The sequence below is a fragment of the Mycteria americana genome, chromosome Z (genome assembly GCF_035582795.1).
Source record: "Mycteria americana isolate JAX WOST 10 ecotype Jacksonville Zoo and Gardens chromosome Z, USCA_MyAme_1.0, whole genome shotgun sequence".
NCBI lineage: Eukaryota > Metazoa > Chordata > Aves > Ciconiiformes > Ciconiidae > Mycteria > Mycteria americana.
In genome coordinates, this window is record NC_134396.1 from 70,210,213 (window position 1) to 70,231,691 (window position 21,479).

A 21,479-nucleotide genomic window follows, 5' to 3' on the forward strand; every position below is an offset into this window, starting at 1 on the left:
TGCCATTTCTACTAACTAATTAAACCAGTATGATACAACAGTTCATTAACCTTGCATTGTTTTCCCAAACAGAAATAAGTAGTTTGCTTGCTGTTTTCTTTTTCCACCCATATCTGTGTATCTATATTTAGATTTCAGATTTAGAACTGAATCGTACCAATTCCTGGGCTGCTGATTCTGTTCTGGCAGAAGCTATGGTACTTAACAGTGTCAGTGATTGATTTTGGGAGGCCAGCTGGACAACTCGGCTGGATGCAGACCCTGCTCAGGCAGAATCATCAGGTTTTGAATCATGAGAATTCACGGAGTTACTTGACTTCAGAAATGCCTGGAGAAAAAAAAAATCAGTTCTTTGAGGAACTATTCAGACCACATTCAATTTTGCACAGCTAGATTAGCTATTAGAACTAGGTGCCCAGGCCCCCATTGAATTTTTAGAGAACAGCAAGGCTTGCTTTCTAGAGCCCACATTAAACATAACATGGAACCAAAATCCTCAAGTTCAGACAACTAAATTCAGTACCAGAGATAGCACAACAAGAATAGTTCAGTTATATTGTATCATCTTATATCACTTCACAAATACAGCGTTATTAGTATATACCTAAACTCTGTATTAAACCAAAGGCACTGTTCACTTAAAAAATTACATTTTGATCTGTTATACTATAGGAAATCTGGGATAAGTCTGCTTAAATCAGTGGAATGGAATTGAACAGATTTATCGCCTGGCAAAATTTACTCCTAAATCTAAGTGGGGCTAATCTATCCACATGGGAGTTGCTAGGAGTATGCCAGACAGATAAATTTATAGAAATAAAGATAGGAATTGAAGTGGGAAAATACTCAGTTAACTTCTGATGCAAAGGACCTTTAAAAATGGATGTATTGTTAAAGGAGGACTATTAATAAGTTTTATACCTAAGTCTCTCTTATTTCAAAAGTTTGGGTTTTTTAAAGTCCACTAACCCCTGTCTTCACAGGGTAGAATTTCCTCAGGGTGTGAATTGTCTCTCAGTGTGTATGTAACAGCCCCAGGCAGACAGAGAGCCAAAGCATTAATTCAAACTTCTGAACATTATCATAATTCAAATAATAAATGGTTTGAAACAGAGTGTCAGTTTTAAACTGCTTTAGTGCAGATGGTCTTTTTCTTAATTCCCAACCCCGCAGTTAGTGAGCTGAGCTTATTGAACTGCTTGCCAATTCTGTTAAGAGCAGATGGAGTGAAACGGGATAAAGGCAATATTTCAGTGTGGCTCCCATGCATCAGCTCCCACCCCCAGATGCCATTATCGACATACATTTTACAACTCCACATCTCTTGCCATCAGCGGTTAGAATTATAAAGAGGTTGAGCTTACTTGGCTTGAATGTCAATAATCAATAAGGATGCTCATCTGGCTTAATAAGGATAAATTGTTGCCCTTGAAACAACATACCATTCCAGCAGTCAAAGTGAACTAAGACTAGTTCCTTGACGTTTATACTAACTCTGGGTGTCTGCGTGCACACGTGTGTGCGCACATGCTTTTGTTAAGCGCTTCTCTGACCATTCCCTAGCACTATGGATTCCTTTCTGTGTCTTACAATAATGTATTGAATTAATTCTTCTGAGTGATTCCCTTTTAAAAGCTCATTTCTTCCACCTCAGACTGTTTTTTTTTTTTTCTAAAGACTTTCATTACAGACTCTGTCTTTCTAAGTAGCTCCCAGTTTCCCCTTCTGAAGCCTGCTGACAAAACATGTTAGGTGGGTTTTTCAGAAGTGCCCACTGTGAGTGGACTGTCTCTGCCTCTAAAGCCTGTGATCAAATTCTGTCCAGCTTTAGCTAGGGCAGGTAGACTGCTGTGCAACAGACTTAAGTTAATTCTGAGTGCTTAGGAAATACTGATCCTAATCCTATGGGAAGCAGTTACCGTTTTTATAGAAAGCATGAATGTTCTGATCACAAAAAAATACGTAATACATAAGCACAGCTAACACCAAGATCAGTGGATGCCTGGAGACCTCATTTTTGATGTTTTAATAAATAAAACAGGACATTTAGTAAATAAAACAGGCCAGAAGTCATCCTCTGGCCCTCAGACTAGCTGGCATGTACAACCTGTGGCCAAATGGCTAAACTCCTGCGTAAATAGCAGTGGCTGCATGCAGCTTTCCTTGTGGGACTTTCCCCAGGCATTTTCTGAGAGACTGCTGTCAGCAGGCCAAGCTATGGCAGGGACCACACTAGCAATGTAACAGTATGGGTGACTGGCCGCGCTGCACCCATACCCTGGCACTTTTTACTTCATTAGTACAAATGCGGTGTATTTGTCCAGAATTTTCACTGACCTCACGAAAAGCTTTGGGATTTCAGATCAATTTCCATTGCAGGGATGTGCTTCATCTAAATTTCTTTTCAAGGTTGGCAGGAGCTCTGTAACCTATCTGGCAGACTTAGACGAATATAAGTCTGAGAAGGTGTGGAGGCTGCAGGAAGCATCCAGTACTGCTGAGGCTTGCTGGTAAAATGTTGGGGTGGAAGTCTGCAGCATTACTTTCCACTTCCGCAGATGAATAGAAGCCTTCCGTCCATGAAGTCTATACTGTCAGTAAATTTTAAATGCTAGTAGCAGGACATGACAAATTCTGTGCCAATCTCACTAAAAATGGGAGCTTCTATCCCATTTTGTGAAACGTGAAATTCACAGAATTTGTTAAAGCTCTGTTTGCCCCCTGTATCCCCGGAGTTAGTATAAGAAGGCCTAACATTTGCTGTGTCTTGCCACTGAGTGCAAGAATGACAGATCCTTTTCTTGGCTGGGAGCTGGATCTATGTCAGTTCATCTCAAGTGAATAAGTGTAGCCGCGCTGTGGCAGTGCAATGTCCCAAAGACACACTGCTGTGTAGTAGTTTCTGTGGGCTGGAACCAGACACCCATGTTTTAATGTTTGCTCGTGTCATTTTTAACCTTCCATTTCTTTCCCTTTCCTGGCAGATTTTTATTGGTGAGATATCCATGTATTTCATAAAGTCAACCCGAGAAACCCTAATTATTCAAGAGAAAACTATTTTGACTGGAGAGTGCTGTTACCTGAACCCACTGCTTCGAAGAATAATACGTTTTATAGGTAAGCATTCTGAGCACTGCAAGCTTAGTCCCTGTGCACGAAAACAGAAAGAAACAGCCTAATAATCTACGCTACAAAATTAATTAAGCTGTGAAATCTTTGCAGGCGTCTTCCACCTTAGAGGAATAGTCCCTCTCGGGATTTGCAAGGTAACATTCAAAATGTGCCATATCATGCTGTCTGGAGCTGGTTTATATCCTATTCCGCTGAGCTTAATGCTTCTTCTGGACCCTTGAAGAAAGGTTATGCCAATCAAATCCTTGTACGAATAATTCCATCATTGCTATTCTGTGTAAGCTACCCATTTTACTTACAAATTGGTCCTCACCAGCCCATGTCTTTGGCATTTTTCTTTTCAGCTCTAATTTTAACATCCATAGCTCTGCCACATAATGTTCAGCTGAGCACAGTGTAAAAAAGCCCAGAGCCCACTTCAAAATAACGTTCTTATTTTTATTGTATTTGTTTTTTGTTAGAGCTGTCATTGAGTTAATCGCTGAGAAATGAATGAAGCCTGTCATTAAACCATTTGGAGGTTGCTTTACATGGTGCCTGCAAACCGCTATGCCTTTTTCACACTGTTGATTAGTGGAAGAAATGCCTACAAGACCTTCCTGAGGGGACTGTCCCATGGTTCTTTTGGAGCAGGAAGAGGAACAGCATCACAGCTTGCATTTCTGCTGTGGCACTGACAGAGAATCTGGTTGTCCTCTGAAGGCTTCCCAATTCACAGCTATTTAAGGCTGCCCAAACTGTACCTCTCGATGTTTAGAGATAAGGAGGGCTGGTTGCTCACTTACACTTCCTTGTAGCAGCAGAGTAAGAGGGCAGCTCTGAACTGCATGTGCAAGGGGCTCTAGCTTTCCACCTTCTTACTCGTTCATGAGAAGTCCCAAGTTCATGCATGGGATGGGATGGCTTGCCTCGCTGCTGGCATGGGCCAGTGGTAAATATGTCTCCTCAATGACCAAGAGAGGCTTTGTCCACAGACCAGCATAGCACCTCCCTCCCTGTATACTCTTAGATGTAAGGCATCCTTACACACTGCATCTTACAGAGAGCTGGGTCTGAATTCACAGTCTGAGTTACAAGAAGCAATGGGAAAAAAAGCTGAAAATACCTGGGTCGCTTCTTCCCTGTCACTGCTGAATTTTTCAGCTTTATCTGGAAGAAAAACATCTGCCGTGACTGTGGCAAGGGTTGTATTGCTTCCATCGAGCACAGCCCTGGCTGCAGGCAGGGATACTTGTTCAGAGCATGGAGTTGAAAGTCTTATCCTGTGTTAAGGTTTTCATCAGCAGCAAATATATGCTGCAGAGGAGGAAGAGCCATGGTTTTCTTTCTCCCTCTCCTCTCTCTGTGGCTCCTGCTTTATGCATGGAAATTAGGAAGTTAAATGTTTTTTTACCTTCTTCTACACTGGGGGTGGACACAAACCACCTGTGGTTCATTACTCGGGCCTGGCCTGCGTGCTGCTGATGAAAACAAAAGACATGGGAATACAGTTAAAAGTAAAATACCCTTGAACTTCACATAACCTCTAGGATATATTGACGGATAGTAAACTGCCATTAAGAGAGAAGCAGGGTACCGGAGTCCACTGGGCCACTCAGGGCTGTTTGACTGTTCCAACACATTCGGCATGTTGCAAATACTCTTGCCTGCGGGGTCAGCACTGAAAGAGCTTAGATCATGGAGGCTAAGCACTTGCTCTATATATTTTCTTATAGTTAGCTTTATTCTTAAACATTCATACTATTGTTTCTCTTCTGGTGGAAGAGAAGGAGGTAGCGATGATGCAGTGGACTCTCAGAGAGTAGTAGGATATGAAATTAACCTTGCTAGAGAAATCAATCTTCACTTTGCAGCTATATTTGTTTTCCTGAGAAAAATGAAGTTAATGTTATTAGAAATGGCTTAAAGTGTTCGTCTCATCTTAAACTACACTGATTGTTTGCTTGTTTTCTTCTGAAACCTTCTCCCTGCCTCTGCAGTAAAATGAGAGAAGCAGAATTTGTTGAAAAGTGGCTGAAAAAATTTATGAAAGGAACTAAAAATAACCACACTTTTTTCATTGACATTCCACCTGCATTTTGAAAACATGACATGGACTGAGCAGCTGTAGCCCATGCTGGATGATCAGGGAAGTTAGCTCCATACAGCTGCTTACTCCAAAAACAGGCTACCTAGATGCTTGGCTCCGGAGAGACTACCAGGTTGCTCATACATGGATTTCCTTGCATGCGTCTTCTCTTGCTGAACTTGAGGGCCATAAGTTACAAAGCTGATTAAGTAGGTTGTGCTGCAAGATACCCGAGCAAGCAGTCTGGCTTGTTGCAAAGAAGTTTGCTGCCAATTTAGTCTTGTTCAAATTCATTGGAAACTCCACGTCTGATGATTTCTTTTGGCCCAGATATGTGAGCAAGAATCTTAAGTGAGTACCTGCAAAAAGTAGTAATTGAACTCCTTGGAGTATTGCCTTATAAGTCATTATAGTTAGTATTACTCAAAAGGATGAGAAAAATCCTTCAATGTGTCTGGGTGCTCCATGTCAGGAAAAATGAACACTGCTTCCTGACTCTGCAAGGCACGTCATGGAGAGCTTTTGAGAGTTGCTATTCCCAAATTTTAGGAAGGCAAAGAGGCTTTTTCTCCCTCCCTGACTCTGTAACTAGAGTTGCTGGGAAGAGATGGGGTTTTAAGAATAGTAGCTTAAATGTGCCTCCCACAAAACAAGCAGAAAGTTATAGGTACTTCACTGAACATTCACTTAGATTTTGTAAGGAAAGAGAAGCAAAAAGGGAAAAGCCAGACTGTCTTTTGGTGATGGGAAAGATAAGCACCCTTGTCATACTATCTCCATGGGATCTTTTGGATTTGGTTGTTAGACTTGAGCCTTTTCCCTTCTTGCTTTTTCTTCATATGTATAGAATGAAGCACTTTTTTGCCCTTTGATAGTGGAGCAAAGAATTAAGCAAAACCAAAAACCTGCCACTATTCTGGGATGTTGGCAAAGCCCCATGTTTCTTTTCCTTGATTTTTCTTATCTTGCCTACTCTGCTCTGTGCCTATTCTCTCCTTGTTTTCCTCAAGCCCTCAGCAGCTGTCTATTTCTAAGATTCTCCCCTCCTGAGTTTAGTGGGGACCTTGAATGTTGAGCTTTGTCTTAAATCTCTCCCCGGTTCTTTGTCCACCTGAAGCAGAGCCAACATTTCTTCTTGCTTCCTGGCCCAGGCATGAATTCTGCACGTTGGTAGACATTTGCTTTTGTGGTGAAGGGCTGCCTCTCAACTTGCTTCAGTGTACGTCAAGTCCTTTGCTGCAGCCTGCGTTGGTGAAACCTGCTATGTTCCCCGTATTTAGAAAATCAATTCCTTTATCAGTGAAAAAAAGATGGCTTAGCTTGGAAACATGAGACTTTACTATATGTTGCAATTTTTTCTGTCTTCCTCTTTATCTTTTATAGCTGCTTCCACAGATACTTAGTTTGAAGTTTGAAGATTTTCAGGTCAAACAAGTGGTGTGCAATTGCTTTGGAGCAGTTTTTTCTGTCTAAAATATTGGTGCTGCACTGCTATTCTTTAGTCACCTCATCTCTCCTCCCTCCTCTCCCCACCCCTCCCAGTAGTTTTATTACAAATTTCTGCTGCCAAAATTCACTGTTTACATGCTGGACCTTCAAGAAACCAGGGCATAAGAGTGGTTGTTTCTTGGGCCTCTGCCTCTTCTCCCTGTCTCCCACCTTGAGTACACACAGCCTTTTGTATTTGTATTCACCCTGTCTTGTGGTAATTTCCTGTTCAGTACTTTGTTAACATCTTGTCATCTTGCACTGGCTTTCGTGTTCTACTTCATCATTTGTATTGCAAATAGAGGTTATAAGTTATTTTAGCATTATTTAGTGAATGGTTTCAGTCAAGGATTTAGTCTGTTTATATACAGCTGCTATCCTACCCCCAGGGTCATGGATTCAGACCTCCCTGACTCAGTTCGGCAGGGTGACTAGTGTGCGTATTGTGTTGCATTTCATTATATTAGGTTTCTAATCCATGTGATTAAGTTGTATACCTGCAAAGCCCTGATAACATGCAAGTAGCCTCTCTCCAGTTCAGATATTTAGAAATGCAGTGTGCTTCATGAATTTGCTACCAGTGGCTTTTACTTTGGACCTGCATAATTTGCAGTTAACAAATGGCGATCAGCTTCTGCTGACAGCTTAATTTAAAGCATGGTGACACCTCACAGTGGGCAGCTAAATAATGAAATTAGGGCTTTATTTCAGCAAATTAAGGCTTTCGTTCGGCAAATAAAGGTTTACAAGATTTATACACACATTGAGTTTATTGTAATAGGATAGATATACCCCAGAGCTCTGATGGCAATTCCCTAGGCAGCGGCAGGACATAGTTTGCCTGACCTTCTCCTTCTGTCTGCCTTGGATCTGAAGTTCACTGTGAAACACTGCACATTCTGCTATTAAGGCTGCCTTTCAGTAGGGATGAAGCTGTATTTGGGTGTGCTGCCTCTAACTTAAACTGCTGCACCAGCTTAAACTACTGTATGTCTCCCTTCTTATCCTGTGTGTGTCTGCGGGGAGGAGTCTTGAGGCTCCAGAGTACTTTTGCACAGGGAACTGAATTTGTTCTTGCGTGCTCAGACCGCTTGTCTTCCTTCTTACATCTTGAGGGAACTGTATCCAGGCAGGACACTCACAGGTGAAGCAGGCAGACACAAGAGGCAGTAGATGCCCGGAGCAGTGAGCTTTGTGGGGTCTTCACTGGGAGATCAAAGCCAATCCTGGGATCGGATTATGAGTGCTTGGAAGAAGCTTGCTGTTGAGCCTGCTCCTGATGCCATAGCAACAGACAATAAATTCCCTGCAACCCCCATCTCTCCAGTTGTAAAATGGATTAATGATACAGATCTCCTTTAACAACACCCTTTAAGATATAATGATGAAGGGTGGTTTAGCAGAGTCTGAGTCACAGGACCATAAATATATGGCTTTATTGGATGCACAGTACCATTAGAGAAAAACCTTCAGAGATGGGCTGCGGATCAGCATTTCCATAGAGCCACGAGTCCTTCCAGGGACTCCCTCCATTGAAACTCTAATCTTCTTTAAAAAACATAGGGGTGGAAAAGGGGTTGGGGGAGCGTGAGCGTGCACGTGTAATACGAACATTTTCCGAGCAAATTAGGTTGAGTGTGAAAAATTCAGAAAATTGACTGGGCACTGGGAGAGAGAGGAGTGCCTAAATAAATGCACTTGGTAGAACACATGGTGATATGTTACTGAAGAGCACAGCTTCTGATGTCTCGTGAGCCCTTCAATGCATTGTTTCTTTTGTCACTTTACTTAAGGGTTTCATGGTTTTTGTCTAATAAAGCCTTCTACCTCCTCATTCTCATTTCCACCCACTGGCTTCTCACTTCTCTCTTCCTGATGACTTTTCAGCTGCTCTTCTACAACTCCCAGTGTTTCTTTGTTGGGTTTTTTTCGCTTTTTTTTGTTGTTTTGTTTCAAATCAGTGGCATTTTAAATGTCTGTAATAGTGAGAGTTTCCATGGAGTCAACAAGCAGCTGCAGTCACTGATGTTAGACAGATTCAGGGTGGAAGAAGAGAGTGCTTCAGCATGAGTTGCAGGGAGAAGACAGAGTTGCACTGAGGTTACTGTGAGCAAGGAGAGCTGGATTCTTCTTCAGGGCAGATGTCTCTGTTAGCAAAAGCAAAAGACAGAGGTGGAGGTGCCAACACTGATGAATAGCCACACAGGGAGCTCGACAGGAGAAATACCATTAGAGTAGCATGTGAGTGAGAGCCCAGAAATTATGGGTTTGTGCTTGGAGGATCGTTTGGCAGCAGTTTAGGGGGAGGTGTAAGTGTAGAAATTGACACTGAAGCATTCAGAATTGAAGCTGCTGAAGATGTAGATTCTTCTGCCAAGGCAAGTGTTAGTTCAGGTGAGATGGAGCTGGAAAGATTTAAGGTTCATGTTGTCTGTTGTCAGCATTTTTGAACAGGACTTTCCTTGTTTGTTCTTTTTGTGGTTTGCACATTTAGTTTGTCTAAGGTCTTTCTCACTGGAGGTAAAGATATCAGGCAAATCTGATCCTCAGTTCCTTCTTCTTGGACTCTGGGGCAGCTAAAGAGAGTAGCAGGGAGTATAGCCTACCCTCTATCTCTGGCCTAAACTAGTCTCTCTCCCATTTACATTCTGCTTACTGGTTTGCCTTCTAGCCTCTTCTTTCTGGCTGCTCCTGACACACACCAACATAGCTGAGAGCCAGGACAGTGACAAAAAGTCAGGAAGCCTTTCCAGAAATAATTTCGGCTCCTTCTTTAAAGCCTCTTTGTGCAGCCAGGCTATGTGACGTGTGTGGATGAGGGGAAGGAGTGGCTTTATGTAAATGAAATTAACCTCTGTCCATCCTTTCTGCTAGTAACCAACTGTACAGGCTGTAGGTTTTCTTCCCATGTGGCTTGCACTGTTTACATCTTTTCTCAGCATATGCTAAGTTCTGGACTAAAGTTCACTCCCAGGTTTTCTAGGCCAGAATGAGCAGATTGAGATAAAGCACTTGCTCCTTCGCAGGATGACATCACCTCCCATTACACCTGAGCATCAAAGTCTGGAAGAGGTACATGTTCTGCCCTTCTCTCTCTGTGGCATTATATCATGGACTTCAGCTGTATGACCCTGAAGAGCTATGGCTAGTTGCCGTTCCTGTGAAGCCTTTCAGCAGCGATTTGTCTGCCTCTAAAAACCTGGCAATCACGTCACTGCATCCTCGTGCTCTGGTCAGTTAGCTTAGCTGCTGTAGGTCATTGAACAAATCCATTGAACAGATGGATTCCTGAGGTACAAAAACCATCAAGGGATTCTCCATCACTACCCAGGCTCACTGGTGTTACACACTTTAAATCAATTACAGTCAACACTATCTCAAAGTCTCCAGAGACTACATGATGTGTAATCAGTCTGCAAGGGTTAAATTCCTGCTAGCAGAATTCATTGCTGCACATAGCTGTGATTTTCATAAGGTGCAGTTTGGCAGAACTGCAAGAGGGGAATTACAGAGATCAATATGCATCGCAGTCAGAGCATGATAAAAGTTTCAGCCATGGCTTGTTCTGCTGTTCTGCAGAATACTGCAGCCCTCAGCAGTTGAGTCTGGGCCAGCACTTTCAGTGCTACCAAATACTGAGAAAAAGCAGGTGTTGAAACTTCTTTTTTTCTGAGAAAAACATTGGACCACCTTTGTACCTGTGCACTGCCTAGAGATTGAAATAACTTTGTGAAGCCCGTGAGCTTTTTCTGGAACACCTCGATTCTTGGCTTGTACTTACATGATAAAGACTGCGTGCCAGACTGCCTGGCTCTTAGATTTCCTCTAAGTATTGTAAAGGGCTGGATAATAATCCTCACTGCATTCCCTGTGATTTGCACAGCGCATCAAAAAGATGCCATTTAAAGCAAGCTGTGCCAAAAAATTGTAAGAAATTGGCCAGAGAGCTGTATATAAAACAAGATTCATCTCTGGCATAACTTGCTGTTTCACCAGGCTGAAAAGATACCTCCTGCCTTTTTCTCTTGAACTTGCTTGTGCACTGGCTAAAGTAGATGAGGAGCTCCTGCCAGCTGTGGAAAACCATGGATTTAAAATATTAGCAGAGGGATAAAGGAAATAAAGGAGCAGTGTCAGTGCTCTCTCCGTTTCCCTTTTAAACACAGACACTTAGCAGGATAAACGAGAGGAAGCCTGTCATGCCAGTAAAAAGGCAGGGGCCAGTCCTGCAGTCTAGAACCACAGGAAGGCTACCTCCTTTGACCTCCACTGGCTTTTTAAATCCATGATCACACATCAGTTCATTAATAATGAATAATAATGAACACATATAAAGAATAGTAATAAACTCAGTCCCCAAAATCGTCTTCATTGTGGTAATGCTCCTTCCTAACCTTGGGGAAGTGTGGTGACGACAAACGGCTCTGCACTCCTGCAGCCGCTCCAGGCTGCTAGCCAAGGAGAGGGCTCTTCCCATCGGTACCCAGTGAGGAATCTGTGTCACAGCACAGCCGTGGCAGTCACACCACACCATCTCTGTGAGCGAGGGCTGCTGGCAAGCCCCACTTGACACTCGTACAATGAATCCATTTTTAGTTATGGGTTTTATTTTATGTTACTGTCTGTACAAGTGTCCTGTGTGTAGATGGGCCCCGAATGTTTTGAAGGACCTAACTCTGTTAGTTGTAGCCTTCTGCTTTCTGTTAGCTGCGTGGTGGGTGACAATATCTGCAGAATGATCCTTGATTCTTGCTAATTCGTTGTAAAGCATTTTCTGCTGCATTACATTGCTGATTCCCTGATATTTTTTGTTTCTCAGACTATAGCAGTCTTTTTTTCCTTTTTTTTTTTTTTAAACTCAGTACAGATAAGCAGTGAAGTTGTTATAGCCGTGGTGGTGCCAGCTCTTAACATTTTATCACAGCTCTCCTAAGATGTTTTCCCTGGAGCTCCAACTCTTAGTCATATTTAAATAGATACCAATCTGAGCTAATTTATAATTTAAACAACTTTTGCTTACAGAGCTACAGGAGGGAGAAAGCAAAAATATAGGACCCTCAACATTTCCACACCAAAAGTAAATATTTATTTATTCTAAGATTTTGTGACACTTTAATCCACCTTAGTGATGGGAAGGGGAAAAGGGGAGCTGATTTAGTTTTTCAGAACGTTTGGATTTGGCATTTCTGCAAACCTGCTGTTCTGTTCCTTTGGTATGTAGTCAGTATAAGCAAGTAAAAGATCCTCATATATGTTCATAGCAGCTGTAGCAGGTATTGGTAACACTCATGGGGAGTCAGTGGCGGGTATGACAACTGCAGTATTGAGCAGTTCCACAACCCTGGAAATGTTCCTGCATTCAAATGAATGCTTCCTGCTATAGTGTTTGCGGGTATGTGCTCCCAGTGACATGAGCTGAACTGCAACTGTTTGGAAATGTCTGCAAGAGCAAAGCATTAGGATGTTTCCCAAAGGACCTGCCAAATATCGCTAGATCAGGATCTTAATTTTCAACATGAGGATGGTGAATAGCCAAAATCCAAAAGGTACTTAACACTAGATAGTTATGTTAAGTGCAGTATAGTGTCTCAGCACTTTCAGGTTCAGAGCTGTTATATTACCATTTTTTGTCCCAGATGTGGTAAAAATACATAAACATGTTTAGTAACTCAGGTGCATCACACTTGACACAAAGGCTGTGAGCCTTTGTCATAGTGGAAACTTTACAGGCATAGTATAGGTGCAGAGTTTTCAGTGAAATCTGTAGCTCACAGTTCTGTTAAGAGCCGGAATCACAAAAGTACTTCGGCACTTGCTTATTGTTTTCAGGCTGTTTCTGAGTCCTTGTGGAGTTGCTGAGTTAAGCACTGTCAGAGTTAAGCATGCAGTCTTCTGTGTCATGCCTTTGATGCAGGACTCTGCTGGAGTCAGCAGGGGCTTTTGCCGGGTAACAACTGCAGGGTTTGGTGCCTTACCTCTCATTATGTCTTTTCCTTTCAAGTACCAAGATTTTTTTTAAACCTGTTTGAATAATCATTATTTTTAACCTTTCCTCACAGGAGTGTTTGCATTTGGACTTTTTGCCACTGACATATTTGTAAATGCTGGCCAGGTTGTGACTGGGAACTTGGCTCCCTACTTCCTGACTGTATGTAAACCCAACTACACTGGAAACGACTGTCGGGCACACCACCAGTTCATAAACAATGGCAACATCTGCACTGGGGATGTGGAGGTGATTGAAAAGGCAAGGAGATCCTTTCCATCCAAACATGCTGCTTTGAGCATCTACTCAGCTTTATATGCCACGGTGAGTGCCAGTGATGGTTGCTAACTTGTATGAGAGGTTTCTGTATGTGCATCTAGATGGGGCCATTTTTCTTACAATGGGTTTTTGAAGAAAAAGAGGGTTGTTGGGGGAGGGGGGGCTTTCTTCTTTATCTGTACGGGGAAATCCACTTCTCTCTCTGTTTTATCAGTCCTAGTATAAGCAAATCAAATGTTCATTGCTTTTGAGGCACTGTATGATATGGAGGCATGAGGTCCTAATCTTGTCTTTGCTGCTGATTTTCTCAGAGGCCTTTGAGTATGCATTCAACCTCTTCTTCTCCCTGCCTCTGTCTCATGAACATTAAAATGAAGTTGATGCTTAAATGGCTCCTGGATCACTACTATTTCTTTTGTTCACATGCCATGGGTTGTTGAACATTTAAAATTTAAATTGTGCCATTTCAATGGGAGGCTGAACTAGGCTGGATTTTGCTCCCCTTGTTTAGGACCTGAATTCCCCATGCAAAGAAGGTTGTAATACAAGTCAGTGCCAGAATTTTGCTGTTATTACAGAGAAATGGACCCCAGTTGACATCTTGAGAAGGTGACACTGCTATACTGTCAGGAAGGAAATTGGTTTTTTTTTATAATCTGGGTTTTATATTTAACCAACTAGGATCTTTCTTGACACCTGCCAAAGAAGCTGAGGAGAAGCCAAAGCATCACTGTTGTGATCTCTGCAGGCAGAGATTAATCTTGTATGCCTAAAGTGTAGGGGACAGAGAAAAGAGCTAGCAGCTCTGGCTTCCATACTTACATAAAAATTAGAATAGCATCTAATTAAGTTTTATTAGTCTCCCAGAAGTATCGCAGGAAGAGATGGTATTTACTGTACATAGTACATGCTGCTGTACAGTTAGAAACACATGCCTCTAGGTACCTTTCCCAAGGGAAAATGATAGGCTAGAAATACTCCTTAATTCATTAACATTGCTGGCAAAGAACAAAAAACAGATGATAAAAGCATATGTTGCATATGGGTATCCCTGTTACATCATCTCTAAACAACTGTTACTTCATGCTCTTCTGAGAAAGGTTATGGAAGAGTCAATGACAAGGACACCTACAGATGGTAGTGTTCAACCAGAACATGGAAAATTAAAAGTATTTCACCAGCACAACTGGAGGACCTCTTATTGTAGAGAGAAAGAAGATATCCTTGCTGATCTTCCTGTTTACCTCTGGAGTGAAAGCAAGAATTGTTTTACAGTCACAACAGGGTCTCTATGGTTGAAAGATATAGCTAATCACTTACATTGACTGTTTAGTAGTGTTTTTAGGATTCTTCAGCTAAGCTCTTGCTAGCAGCATCCACAAGTAATGCTTCCTGTCACATCCATCCGGCTAGAAGACTCTACCTCATCACATCAGATCATGACCTGGCATCTGTCGTTTACGCCTGGGTGCATTGCTTCTTGACTAGATTAGACTGATACAATATACCTGAACATGAAACTTTCAACATTTGGGAAATTCTGAATAGCAGAGAACAGTACAGCAAATCCCTTCTGCAACCCAGGTCCCTGTGACCCCACCAACAATTTCTTCCATTTCTGCATTAACACCTACCAGACTAATCAATGAAATTCAAGGCCTTGGCACTTCGAGCAGCTGCACTGAGTATCTAGGAGACTGTATCATGTTCTACAATACACATCATTGTCAAAGGCTCTGCTTCTCTCTTACTGTAGAAATCTCTATGGTAAAGGAAAAGATTGTCTGTAAAGCTTGTAGGACACAGAATTTTGCAGTATTGAGATGAAATTGTGAACTTTCCAAGGAAAATAAACTATCACAAAACTCCCCACTTTCTGCTGAAAGGACAAGACAGACTTCTTCCACTCTGCCTTTCTCATCATAGATATAACATACATTCTAAATATATACATATATATATGTGTATGTATGTATGTCTATTTTAAACTTGCAAACAAAAAAGCCTCCTCAACTGTCTATGTTTTTGTCTGTTTGAAAAAGATGGGCGAGGAATTACACACAGGATGAGTGCTACTATCACACATCGCACATTGCTAAATACACTGCTTGAGTGTACTGATAAGAGCACAGCAAAGAAGCTGAATAGATAATTTATATAGTTAAATCATATGTAGTTTATTTTTTAATATGATTTATTCTATTTTTTTCACATCTTCTTATATTCACTTCCTTCCTCCCTCTCCCACCCATCAAATAACTGGTTTTGACATTTAGAGTTTTGTAAATGAATTTACCCTATAAATAGCATTGTGGGAAATTTTCAAAAACACCTGCTGCATGTAGGAAATCAAATGTAAGTGACTTTCACTGAAGTTTTGGACTCTTACACAAAGCTTTGAAAACATGCTGTAAGTGAAAGGGTAAACACATTGTGAGAATCTTAAAAAATATCTTGGCTTTAGAGATGAGTACAATAAAGATCACACTGCAGTGATCGGGAAGTCTGACCAGAATGGAGAAGCTCTCCCAGTTATTTCTGAGCTCAGCATGTGATTTATGGATGAACTGGAGCATACCTTCTGGGAAAACAGTTTGTCTTGTTTTAAACCCTCCTCATGATGGTTTAACAGATTTCCCTTGGCAATCTGTTCGCATGGTTAATTACCTTCATTGCTAAAAATGTTCTCTTTACTACAAGTTTACATTTTCCTGCTGAGACGCGTGAAACTTCAAACACATTAGATACTTCCCATCTGTAAAAAGGATAATTCTCCCATGTGGGTAACCCAAAGATCCAGCTTCATCTCATACCTGTAAGAAAACAAGCATGCGTGGTTGTTCTCTGTAGCTAGGGTTTGCAGCCGTTGCAGCAGGACTGCATTGTTACTTTAAAGAGGTGATGCTTTTCCTTTGGATGCTGTAAACCGCAGTAGTGATTTGGTGGGGAATAGGAAAGCAATCCAGCTCCCTATCGCTCGTTTGAATTGGCTTCTGCTAAAAGAAATGCATAGGATGAAAGGATGGGCGGTAGTTAGTCACACAGTGGCACTTCACAATATTTTTTCCTATTGTTTCCAAAGAAGAACCTTAATGTGGGTTTTGGTGATAGTCAGGTGCAGCTCGACCTACCAGCAAGGACTGGGGCAAGATTGCCGCCTAGTGCTCAGTTGCTAGCTGTCATTTCAAGGCATGTGCTGCAGTCAGATATTAGGTTGGAAAAACAAAGCAAGCAGGAACCTCTCAAGTAGCTTAGTCCCATTCCAGTGCTATTACACACCATAATATTCCAGGTCATAATATTCACCTTTAAATTATGTCTGCAGCTGCACATTTAAGGGCAGAAGACTTCACCTCCCCAGGCAGAGATCTGGCAAATTCAGCTCTTAGAAGTCTAGTACTGCAGTTTCTTGGCAGGTAAAAGTATAATTTTGCCTAGGTATAGGTCCGGAGGCAGTCAGATCTGTCTTCCCCTGGTTGGTTTCTCTGGCCTGTCCCTTTCCCTTCCAGGAGGTGGTTGCTGCGTCCCTTCCCTTCTTCTAGAGTTACGTATTGTATTGGGTTTAAGGCTAACATTTTTAACACCAGCCAGTGAGGGGAAGCCAGTTGTAGGGACATTTGATGGCCCAGTCAAGGAAAAAAGAAAAGGAATATGGACAGGGAGAAAGCTAGAGTAAAAAATATGTACAATACAGCAAAATAAAGGAATATATGAAAGGCAATGAACAGAGTGACCTTGAGAATGGATATAATTTCTGTTTCTTGATCCCAAAACTACGTGCTAGACCATAGTGACCTCTGTATACCTGGCTCATGAAGAAAGGGACAGGCATTAAAATACAGTAAAATAATTGCCCGTGGTTGCCAGATAGATCATGGAGTGCAAAGCGAGCTGTGCCGGTAGTTGCAATTGGAAGCACCAAGCCAAACCTCCTTCCTTCACCACAGGCACAGGAAAATCCCGAGGTAGCTTCACCCCAACCAAGCCATTGCAGTCTTGGCCAGAGTCTGGCAGTGTGAGCCAGCGTGGTGTCCTGAGCTGCCGCAGCAGCAGCAACGGAGAACAACCCTTGGGTCTCCACCATCCTGCAGAGTCCCGCTCTGATTTCAGCGCTGCCCATGGCAAAGCGCTCAGCAGTGCCCTTCCCCAGAAATGAAGTCATCCCAGAGAAAGATGAGGTTTGTGACCTGCAGACAGCACAATCAGAGATCCCAGTTGTGGTGTTATTGCAGATGTAATTAAAACAATAAGGATCTTCCATAGAGTTACTTGTCCAGAAGACTAACAGAACCATATTTCCATTTCTGACAGCTGAAAAAGGGTCAAGAATGGAAATATTTTCAGCTCTGGTTATTTTACTTATTTTTACAACAAAAGAACATATTTTTTCTTTACAAATAAAATGGCATCTTGATATTAAGCACTGGAAGAGACACTTCCATGGTTTGTAATCTTTCCATTCCCCAGCAGAACAGGTGTTTGTACTTGCAAAAGATCAGATCTACACTATGTGAATCAGGTGGATTTACCAGCTGATTGGTAATAAGAACCAAATGAATTTTTCAAATGTATCTTCCTGATTCAGTTTCACGTATGGGAGGCAATGTGTCATCTGGAGACATTTCTGGCAAATGTATTTGACATATTTGCTTTGCTTATCAAAGCTTTGGAAATCATGCAGGCATTCATACTTCCTTGCTGAAAAGGATTTTATTGAATTGTTTTGCCATCAGGCTTGCTTTGCTTGATCTTTGTCATTTTGTGGCTCTGGAATTAATGACTGGCTCCTAATTGTGACCCACATGGTTTTACTCTCTCTATCAAAATGCATTTAAAATAAAATACAAACTGCCAAAAACATGTGGGGTTCATGAAAAAATATTCAGACCACAGTGAAACTTCATGCTCTGGAATTACATTTTCAGAATCAACTTTGTTTTGAAAGAAATCTCTCTCATATTCTGTGTTTCTTTTCATCTTCCAGAGAAAATGTCTGGAATGGTTTCTCATAACGTTCTCTGTTTCTTAACCTTAACACCACTTAGGAAACTGGAGCAGCTAGTTCATATGGATGCTAGGCACTCAATCATGTGCACATTACAGTTTTTGCAGGAGTATAAACATAAATTCTGGACTCCCTTTGTAAACATCTAGTCAGGTACATTCAGAGTGCATGTTTGCTAGCATATGAGCAAGTATTTGCACAAGTTAGGAAGTCAGTAAAACAGCCTGTATGTACCTGCTCAGAAAAAGTCCAGTATGTAAATGCAGTTGATGGCATATTTGACATCCTGAAACAGCATTTAACAGTAACCATTTTGTTCTCTTAAAAGTGTTCTCTGAATTACCTTAAACCTCTTCCTCCATTTCCCAATGCTTTTTTTTAATGAATCATGGGTTTTGTCACATCCTTGCTGATTTCAGATTTGTCTGGGTGGAAAAAGATGCGTTTCTGGCAGAGCCCCTTTTCATTTTTGGCTTGCCCTTTGTTTCAGATGTACATCACAAGCACAATTAAAACAAAGAGTAGCAGGCTAGCCAAACCTGTGCTGTGTCTGGGTACCCTCTGTGCTGCATTCCTCACCGGGCTAAATCGAGTTTCCGAGTATCGAAACCACTGTTCGGATGTGATCGCAGGCTTCATCTTGGGGAGTGCTGTAGCCTTGTTTCTGGTAAGCCCATCAGTCCTTCTGCATTCCTTTTAAAAATACCTCAGTTAAAAAAATTACTGTTCTCTTGTGGCCTATTGCAGCTGATTAATCCAGTTGCTAAGAACTAATTCTAGCCCCATCTAATTAAAGGTATCATCAGAGAAAATCCTAATATGAAATCAGGTTGATACTAATTAATAAGGCTAATATGATGACATTTGTGCATTGTCTATATTTGAAGATTATTTTGATTACTGTGCATGTCCTTACTTGACCTGTCCTGGAAAATGCTTTAAAGATGGTGTAGATTTCAAGTAATGTCAAAAATGCTTGAGACCTTCTTCTCTGACACCCCTGTGTTGCAGAACCCCACTCTCTGCCTGGTATCTGGCAAAAAATGTAGGACACAGGGTGTTACCTAGAGCTCTAAGCAGTGATCCTGGTTCCCCGTTTTGTTTCAGACCATAAAAAAAGTGCAATAGAAAGGAAGGTCAGGACAAACTCCCTGGGAGACAAAACTACCTCCCTTTGCAGCATTTGGAGTTGAGCTGAAATTGTTCACCATCTCATAGGACAACCAAATGTATTTAAATATATCAAAGGCCTTCCCACAGAATCTAGGAGCAGCATCTCTCTGGACTTTGAATGTTACTTGCTCCCCTGTTGGCTGTGTGGTTTAAGTGTTTTGTTTGGTGAGAGATCTCTTGCTGAGGATTTACCCACACAGCAGTCAAGGTGATCCTCACTATGACCAAGAAATGTGCCTGGTTCGATTTAATCAAAATATGCTTCAAAACTATCCACTGCATAGCAACAGACACTTCATCCCTGTAATCAGGAGAGATTAGGTTTCAAAATTCCCTTAAGTCTAGGTTGTCTTGTCACTGATTTTTTTTCTATTCTGTACTTAAAAAAAAAACAAACCAAACCTTCACTTATCATTTATTCCTGTGTTCCCTTTAAATAAAAAGATGTCTGCAACCTCTGACCTGAATCTCCAAACTCCAAAAAAGTAGTTTGTCTGATTCCCACTGGGAAAGGCAGTTTAAATCTAGCTCATGCAATATAAGAGGCAGTCACCCCATGTATCTGGTCAGGACAATCTACGTGCTCCCAGTTCCTGTTTCTGGCAGTGACAGCCTGCTCCTAGCCACATTTTGGCCCTGCAGACCTTCTGCCAGCCTGCAAGTGTCACCAGCCCAATTGCAGAGTGGTGGAAGGGGTCTCCCCGGCGCTTGGAGGGGAGGGGTGCGGTGAGATTCCTGCTGCTGGCACAAGGCTCACCCAGCTGCAGCCTGCTCCTTGCTCAGGTCTAAAGAGCAGCGAAGAGGAAGAGCCAGCAAGGAGCTGGCTGCAGGAATCGCTCTGACAGCAGATGCGTCAGCTCCTGTATGTCTTTTTTTTCACTGTGCTCCCAAGCCCCGACCTGCCATGTGTGTTTGCTCTGATTAGCCTCACCATGTGGGTGCAGTAAGTCTGGTCATGCACAAGGGAAGGGCTTGTAGGATAAACACCACAGCAGCTGTGGTGGAAGTATGCAGGAATGGTGCTAAATGAGCTTGATGTCATCCAGATGTGAGGTAGATTAGCCATCCAGTAAGCCGTTTTCACTGTTTGTAAATGACAGTCAGTCTGAAGGGAATATTTGGCCAATAAAATGCATCATCGGGGTAGCCCATGGTTGTGTGATGATAAAGCAGACATGGGAGTCTGTGCTGTATAAAACATAAAAAGGCTGAGAATGGTTCATCACCTCAGATTACAGGCCAGATGAACCCATTTACCAAGGTAGTCCACCACGGCCTACTATATCAGTAAATGCGCTGTAGCCCAAGGCTGAGATAGGTAATGCTTTGAACCAAAACCCAGGTTAAGTTCAACTGCAAAAACTGGCAGTTGTAAGACCTCTGGTGATAATTCCTGTAAGCTTTCCTGGGGACAGAACATCCTGACCTCACTTTTCTTTTTTTTCTGTATCACACAGGGGATATGTGTCGTCCATAACTTTAAAGGCACTCACGGAGCTCCTTCTAAACCGAAGCCTGAAGACCCACGAGGAATGCCTCTAATGGCTTTTCCAAGAGTGGAAAGTCCTCTGGAGACATTGAGTGCACAGGTACTGTAAATCCTCTCACCCAGACCATCACCAAGCACATCTTCTGTTATGGCAGAGTAAAAACTAGTTGCATACGTAACTACACAGGCAGCTGGTTTTATTCCTAACATTAAGCCCATTGAACAGAATGAATTTGTATCAGGGAAGAATTTGTTTAAAGCCATTTATCCCTTAAACTACCAAATACTGTAGATCTTCTGCCCCTGTGCACATCCAAAGCTAAAGCAGTAGGATTTCACGTGCCTCTGCATATCATTTGTGATAACAAACTTTTGCTTAGAAGAATAGAAAACCGAGAGAAAAGTAAAGATAATTCTGTCTAATTACACTTCGGAATGCTTGTGGGATGTCTTAAGGATTTACTCTAATGTTTGTAATCCTGAGGCTAAACTATGCTGTCCAGAAAAATATTATAGAGATTAGTTTTTTATCCTTATTACTGTTCAGTATCTTCTATAAGAAGAAGTAATCATATACTGTTTTCTATCTCTAAGTCATCAGAAGAGAAGTTAATAGCATTCTTTCAAGTTTGCAAAAAAATAGGCTAGCGGGAGCATTATCACTGATGGTGTTTTCTGTTAAACTACTAACTTCAAATGGGTTGTGTTGATGTAACTGAATCATACCCAGTCCTTTCAAAACAGACAAGCAAATGCCACCTGCCAAGAATTTCTGCGAACAAGGAGGAACTGTAGTTTATCAGTTATCTGAAATGCCCTGGTGTAATTGATTTGTTCTTTAAATTGTACTTCCTGTATT

General features: G+C 41.8%; 1 protein-coding gene across 4 annotated transcripts in view; it reads left to right on the forward strand.

Annotated features, from left to right (window-relative positions):
• PLPPR1 (phospholipid phosphatase related 1) overlaps positions 1-21,479 on the forward strand; it is a 135,038-nt gene that overhangs the window by 110,706 nt on the left and 2,853 nt on the right. For all 4 annotated transcript variants that reach the window (XM_075527084.1, XM_075527082.1, XM_075527081.1 and 1 more), the window contains 4 exons: positions 2,985-3,117; positions 12,748-12,998; positions 18,449-18,625; positions 20,589-20,720. In XM_075527084.1, coding sequence (XP_075383199.1) covers positions 2,985-3,117; positions 12,748-12,998; positions 18,449-18,625; positions 20,589-20,720 — 693 coding nt within the window. The remainder of the gene's footprint in view (positions 1-2,984; positions 3,118-12,747; positions 12,999-18,448; positions 18,626-20,588; positions 20,721-21,479) is intronic.